This window comes from Suricata suricatta, chromosome 10 (assembly GCF_006229205.1).
Source record: "Suricata suricatta isolate VVHF042 chromosome 10, meerkat_22Aug2017_6uvM2_HiC, whole genome shotgun sequence".
Lineage (NCBI taxonomy): Eukaryota > Metazoa > Chordata > Mammalia > Carnivora > Herpestidae > Suricata > Suricata suricatta.
Genome location: NC_043709.1, coordinates 11,036,577 through 11,043,806, shown reverse-complemented (window position 1 = coordinate 11,043,806; position 7,230 = coordinate 11,036,577). Strand labels below are relative to the sequence as shown.

The 7,230-nt window shown below is 51.4% G+C and overlaps 1 protein-coding gene across 1 annotated transcript; it reads right to left on the bottom strand.

The window, feature by feature from the left end:
- Nucleotides 1-1,385: 1,385 nt before the first annotated feature.
- On the bottom strand, nt 1,386-6,386 carry LOC115305564 (apolipoprotein L3-like). Its single transcript, XM_029955817.1, has 2 exons — nt 6,274-6,386; nt 1,386-2,443 (listed from the first exon to the last, which is right to left on the bottom strand). Exons 1-2 carry the CDS (start codon nt 6,384-6,386, stop codon nt 1,591-1,593), a joined length of 966 nt encoding a protein of 321 aa, XP_029811677.1. The 3' UTR covers nt 1,386-1,590.
- Nucleotides 6,387-7,230: the final 844 nt, after the last annotated feature.

Genomic DNA, 7,230 nt, shown 5'->3' with positions numbered 1-7,230 from the left:
GACACCAGCCGAATCAGTCCACATTTACTGTAGCAGCTCATGGAGCACAAGAAAGGAAGAACCACATGGATCTATAACACAACGTTGCTGTGGCACCTGGGTGTCTCAGTCAGGTAAGCACCCAGCTTCACTTCAGGTCATGATCTTGTGGTCTGTGAATTCGAGCCCCATGTTGGGCTCGGTGCTGTCAGCTCAGGGCCTGGAACCTGCTTTGGATTCTGTGTCTCCTTCTCTCTCTTCCCCTCCCACACTGGTTCTCTCCCTCTCAAAAAAAAATTCTTAAAAAATTTTTAAATGTTTTTTTTTTTAATTTATGAGACAGAGAGATTCAGAGCATGAGCGGGGAGGGGAGAGAGAGAGGGAGGCACAGAATCAGAAGCAGGCTCCAGGCTCTGAGCTGTTAGCACAGAACCTGATGTAGGCTCGAACCCACGACCGTGAGATCATGACCTGAGCTGAAATCGGAGGCTTTACCGACTGAGCCACCCAGGGGCCTCAAAAATGTCTTTTTAAATACCATCTTGCCTAGTTCTGTCCCCCACCGACCAACCAATGAGGAAACCAAGGCTCAAAGAGGTGGTGTCCCTTGGCCCCAAGCTGGTTGATTTCCTTGACATACGGCAAGTTTCCTTGATCTGCTGCTGGTCACTGCTTTCTCTTTTCTTCCCTTTTTTGTTTTTTTCCCCAAATCAACCACTATTCCAACTCAGCCTTAGGAACGTCCTCGGTGTCTGGGTGAACCCTGGCCTCAAGGACCACGAGCAACCGGCCAAACGTCTCCACCACCAACTGCCATCATCACCACCACCGGCACTGCGGCCAGCATCCTTGTCACCACCACCAGTCATCACGAGGAGGTCACCTTCTACCTAAGGTGAGCCTACCAGAAGATGAAGGTGGGTGGACACAGGACAGGTAGGGCTGGAGAGCCCTCAGAAGGGGAGGAGTCTGTTCTCGCTGGCATGTCACACCATGGGGAGGTCAGCAGAAAGGCACTTCTCCACATGCCAACTATTCTAACTGGAGTGAGCCTGGCCTTCCCGTGGCTTGTTCCTCCTTGTCTCTCTTTAGCCATGTCCTCCGTGTCCTCTTTGGTCCATCACCCTCACTCTCAGGTCCCCTCCCTCCTTCTTCCTGGTTCCACATGCCTTCCTTCTCTTTGTCACCCCAGCCCCTCATCATCTACATCCCTCATCATCTACATTAACCCCTCACTACCATCCCCATGCTCAGCTACAGAAATGCCTAAAACTCCTTTACACCCCATTCCAAAAACTTCAAAATTGTTTTAAAATTTATTTATTTATTTTGAGAGAGAGAGAGCAGGAGAGGGGCAGAGAGAGGAGTGAGGAGAGAGGAAAGAATCCCAAGCATGCTCTGCACTGTCAGCGAGGAGTCTGTTACAGGGATCAAACCCACAGATTGCTAGATGGTGACCTAAGCGGAAACAAAGAGTTGGACACTAAACCGACTGGGCCACCCAAGCATCCCCCAAAACATTTTCTTGCCCCCTATTCCCTTCTAACAAGGTACCTCCATGCCTTTGTTTCACACCTGGCCCTCCTCCCTGCCCTGCTTGGAGATCACGGGTCAGGTCTTCTTCAGACGTTCGTGAGTCTGGATGAGCTCCTTCAGCTTGCTCTCCAGCAACTTGATCTGCTGCCTCAGCTCTTCAGCCGACTCTGCCTTTGCCCCCTCTTGTAAGTGCTTTGATTCTTCCAGAATGCTGGCCACATCCATCATAAGGAAGATGCCTGCAGTGGCCGCACCCATGAGCCGGGCTCCTCTTGTCATTGCCAGAGTAGTGCCTCCAAACGCTTTCTGCACCTGCTTCCCACCCCGAACTGAGACTTGCCCAGCTGTCATGAATCTCTTGGCACGGGCCACTAAGCGAGGATGGGCTTTGGCCATCCTGATGGCACGAACATTCTTTCCAATGTTTTCCAGGCCTTCAATGCACTTGCTTGTTAAGGAAATAATTTGGGGTATGTTCTTACCCAGAGCCTTTGCAACATCCATCCCTTTGTCACTGCCAGCTGATGTCACCTGACTGGCTTCGGCTCTCAGGGATGACATTTTTGAATGCTCCACGATGGTGCTGGACACACTGGTGACAGCAGATGCTGCTCCCAGCCCCATCCCAGTTGCAGAGAGTGTCAGACTGATCCCTGCCGTCACAGGGGCCAAACCCAGACCCAGCAAGGTCAGGACGCCCGATGCGGCACCGGTGTAGCTGGCTACGATGTTGGTGATGGTACACTTCCTGTGTACCTCATCAGCCTTGTCGGCAAGCTCACAGAGTTTTCTTATTTGCCCCTCGAGCTTCTGTTTCAACTGGGGAAACTCATTCAAAAAGCGCTCCCTCTGGAGCCTGTTTTTCTCCTGCGTATACAGGTCTTCTTCTAGCACTCTCAGACGCTTAAGTAGCATCTCTGCCTCCTCCCTGTAACAGTGAAGGTCAAGTGAGTAAGAAAAGCTCGTCTGTCACATGGCCTTGACTTGATCTCCCCTACATGAACCACAGGACTTCTACTAAAAATCAAATGGACAAGAATCGGACAGAGGCCAAGACTGTCTCTTGCAATGTTACACACATTCTGTACCTTGCTCGTGCTCCGTGACACATCTTCAGTCCGGGAATAAATAAGTGGTCATCTTAAGATTCTCTTAAGTGGTAAGTGTTTTGTTGAAGTGTATTTATTTGTTTATTTAGAGGGGCAGGGGAGAAGGACGAGCAGTGAGAGAGGGAATGAAAGAATCCCAAGAGGCTCTGTGCTGTTGAGATCATGACCTGAGCTGAAATCAACAGTCGGATGCTTACCTGATGAGCTGCCCAGGCGCCCCAGGTGGTGGGTTTTCAATAAGATGGCTTCCCACTAAAGGGCAGGCCTCCACTGTCCGTGCCACAGTGTTTGTAGGTGGACAAAGGGAAGTGGGGTGGGAGCAGAAACACCTTCCTTCATAGAATCTTAGTGTGTAGGGAAGGATCAACCTTACCCACAGAGAGGTCTACCCTTTGTCTTTAGCTACTGGGAAGTGATTTCAAGGCCTCTGCCTACAATGGTAAGGGTCCTAGAATCATAGGACTGTCTTCCTTTCCCTGGGCCTTGGGCCTGACATCACCTCACAACATGATGTATGATGGGGGCTTTGGGTCATGTGCTGTGGGTTCTGACCTACGGAGGAACAAGAAACTAAGGGCATGAGCGTGACCTCAAGGAGAGGCTGGAGACACAACAGACAGGTCAGCCATGCAGAGCATGTCACTGGGTCCCAATAGAAGTCTATAAACCAAGACTGGGGTTGTGAAAGACTCTCCTCTTGACCAACCTTTAGTCAGGCTCTTCTAGGCCCTCTTTTTGACCTGGTGCAGTCTGTGTGTACCTTGTCGACCTTGGCTTTCTGTGTCCTGTCCGTGACAGCCTGTGGTGCCCAGTCTCAGCAAGCACCTTGTTAGCTTAGTGAGAATCTCCCCACTCTTGTTATTTGATCACCATTGACATCTAATCAAATCCCACTTTTGATGTGGAAGTTCTAGTTTATTTTTTAAGTATATTTCTTTATTTTGAGAGAGAGAGAGAGAGAGAGAGAGATAGCAAGCAAAAGCAGAGAGTGGGGGAGAGAGAGAAAGAGAGAACGGAAGAGAGAGAGAATCCCAAGCATGCTCCTCACTGTCAGTACAGACCCAACACAGGGCTCTATTTCACAAACAGTGAGATCATGATCTGAGCTGAAATCAAGAGTCAGACACTTAACCTACTGAGGCTTTCGGGTGCCCTGATGTAGAAATCTTGACCTGCCTTCATCAAGAACCCTGTTGGTCTGTTTAACAAGAATCCTCCTCCTCTCTGTGGTTTCCCGTTCCCCACCCACCTCACGCCTTGGCTAGAAATCCCCAGCTGTCTTCCCCCTATCTGGACTAGAGCCTGGTCTGTCTTCTATGGCCATATCCCTGAATTAAGCCTTCTTCACCATCTTAATGAACCTCAGATCACTGTTTTCTTTCACAGTGTGAGCCTCCCCAGTGGGCAATGTTCCACGTGCTTTGTCACAGACTGCATGCAGGACACCATGCGTCTGACGACAACGGAAGCTTCACGTTCAAAACCCTCTCAGACTCTGCCCAGTGCATTTCTCTCTTTGGCTGACAGCCACCTGCATCCTTCCCTGGAAGGCACTGTGCCTGAGTGGACAGCTCTCAGTGAGCTCTGTGTGCCCTTTCAGGGCATCACCCAATCTCAGGGTGGTTTGAGGATCACCCACCAATTTGCAGCTGCTGCCAAAAGTCGGGGCAGTCCTAGGGATTGTGCCCTCTGACTCACAGCATGGCCAATTCTGAGTACTTGGAATTTTCAAAAGTGAGAGGGGACCTTAGTGATTATGTAGCCTGGCACATCCACTATCTCCCAAGCTTGATGTCCTCTGCTGTGGCCCAGCCACTGCCCCAGTGAACTGAGAAGCAGGACATCCCCCCACCCTGCACGCTCAGACTCTTCAGTTCACATCACTGACTCCCGACCCACCACCCAGCACCCCCAGCCTCTCAGGTGTCACCAGCCTACCTCACACCTTAGCTGGTGACAGCTTCATTTGCATGCACACCAGCACCATGTGCAACTTGTAGGATCGCTTACAGATACGAGAGATGTGAGAGCCGGCTACGTGAATCCCGAAGCCTGAGAACCCCGCACTTGGACAAGCTGCTGGAGGAGCTACTCTCCTCTTGGGTGGGGACTCGTGCATTTCCCCGGATTTCCTCAAAGAGTAGATTTGGTAGCTGCCCCTGTGATGCCTGCCCTTGTCACAGACCCTCACTGCCTCCCACTGGTTGGGGCTGCACTGTGTGGAAAAGGACAAGGGCACCTGGGGACTCGGGTCATCAATTCCTGCTTGGTGAGTTTGCACCCCGCATCATGCTCTGTGCTGACAGCTCGGAGCCTGGAGCTGACTTTGCATTCTGTGTCCCCCTCTCTCTGCCCCTCCCCCATTCATGCTCAGTCTCTTTGTCTCTCAAAAATAAACAAACATTAAAAATAAATAAAGAAGAGGAAAAGGTCAAAGGGATGGTCAAGACTCCCAGTGCCCAGGTAAGGTATGGAAGAGACCACCATTTCTCCCCTCCATGGTCCTGAATGCCTGGTGGTGAGGAAATCAAAGAAGGGAGGGAACAAATATCCCCTCTCCCTCTCCTGCCAAAACCTCAGGTGTTGTGCCAAGTGTTTCACTCAGGCCTAGCCCTGCATGGAAGCTAACCTAGTCCTCTAACCTAGACCTTCCCTTCTCCACCCCAGCTCCCAGCTCGAGCCCTGGCCCAAGCCTCCTGGGCCTTTGAACAAGATAACTGCCCTCTGGTCCCCACCTTTGACCTTGCAGTTCGTGCTAAGGCCTGCACCACAATATTATCAGGTTAGATTACTGTTCCCATTGAACAAATGACTAATCTGAGACATGGAAACATACACACCCTGACACCCAGGGCTGGACAGAGCTAGGGTCTGGTTCCAACCCAGCTAGGTCCACCTCCTTTCCTGCCGCTCAGCCTTGTGGGCCAGCCGGATCCTGCAGTATTCCTACAACTCCTTAGATGGGGAGGGAAGGCTCTAGTCCAACGCTCAGCGGCACAGCCTGGACGTCAGCATTCTTCTGACTTGTCCCTCACCTCCAGGAAGAAGACCCTTGGCCCCTGTGTCTTCATGTCTTCTCAAAAGTTAACATTGAGGCACCTGGGTGGCTCAGTCAGTTGAGGCTCTAACTGTAAGATTGACTCAGGGCATGATCTCATGGTTCATGATTTCAAGCCCTGAGAAGGGCTCTGTGCTGACAGTGTGTTCCCTACTTGGGATTCTCTCTCCTCCCCTCGCCCTTCTCTTTCTGTGTGTCTCTCTCTTTCTCTGCCCCTTCCTCAGTTGTGCTATCTCTGTCTCACTGAATAAATACACTTAAGAAAAGTAAAAAGTTAACATTATTTGAGCACCTAGTATGTGACAGTCAGTATGCTAAGTACTTTACATACAGGATCTTAGTTTCTTCCCAATAAAACAGAACAGATGATGAAACTGAGGCAGAGATAGGTGTGCTTTAGGTTAAGACCCGTGGTCTCATAAACTGCCCTCTGCAGGTGTCATCTCTTTTAAACCCAAGGCCACTTCCTGCCAGCGAATGCCATGGGATTCTCGTCAAATATTGTTGAGCAGGAGCATACTCCACCCCCGCCCCCAGCGCAGTGCCATGCGGAGACCTGGGCGACCACCCTGGGGCATCTCTGGGGGTGACCTGGGCAAGTCGGCCTCATCCATGAAGCTCTCCCAGGCTTTCTGGTCAGTCAGCAGGACATGCAGTTCATCCAGGCTCACGGAGTTCTGGAAATACTCAATGATGTCGTCCATGAAGCTTGTGCTCTCTAGATGGAAAGCAAAAAGAAAAGAGTTGTTTTGTTTCTTCTTTTCCTGCTACACTATAGAAGGGAGGAAACTGGGTTTTGCTGGAGGGAATCCACAAACTAAATCTGTGTATTTATTGAGAGCTGGCCTAGGCATGGGTATTGAGATGCATAGGCTCAGGCCTTGATCAGCTTTCATATCTGGTAAGCAGGTGCTACTTATGGAGACACATCAGGTCTCCTGACACAGCCCTGATGGCCTGAGGCTGCTATAGGAGGGGAGGTTTCTCCTGGGAGCTACCAGGGTCCACAGAGAGGGGCCAGCAAAGAAAATTCAGGAAAGCTTGTGTAGCAGGCCCTGGTCCAGACCACCCACACACACACACACACACACACACACACACACACACACACACACACGATATTGGATCCTCTCAACACTATAAGGGAATACTCCCATTTCACAGGTGAGGGTAGCTAAGGCACCCAGCTCTCACAGGTGGGAGGTGGCCCAGTCCATGCTGGGGTCCAGGTCAGTGGCCCAGAGCCCACGGGGTGAGACCTGAGGGAAAGTCCCCCATTGGTAAAGCCCTACAGTCATCCTGAGCTGAGCTGGAAGTTTGGGCAGGTCGAGCAGGTGGGAGAGTCCTCCCAGGTGGCTGGTCTACCTCCTCCTCCAGCCCTGCCTCAGGACCCCTTCCTTCCCTCCTCTCCCCTCTGCTGTCTCCCACTGCCTTCTGGGCTGTACTGGCCTCATTCTGGGTCATGTGACAGGCTGCAGGGGGAGGGAGGATGTGAGCACCTCAGCCATGAACCTGGGAAAGGGACAGGAGGGAAAGAGCCCAACAGAC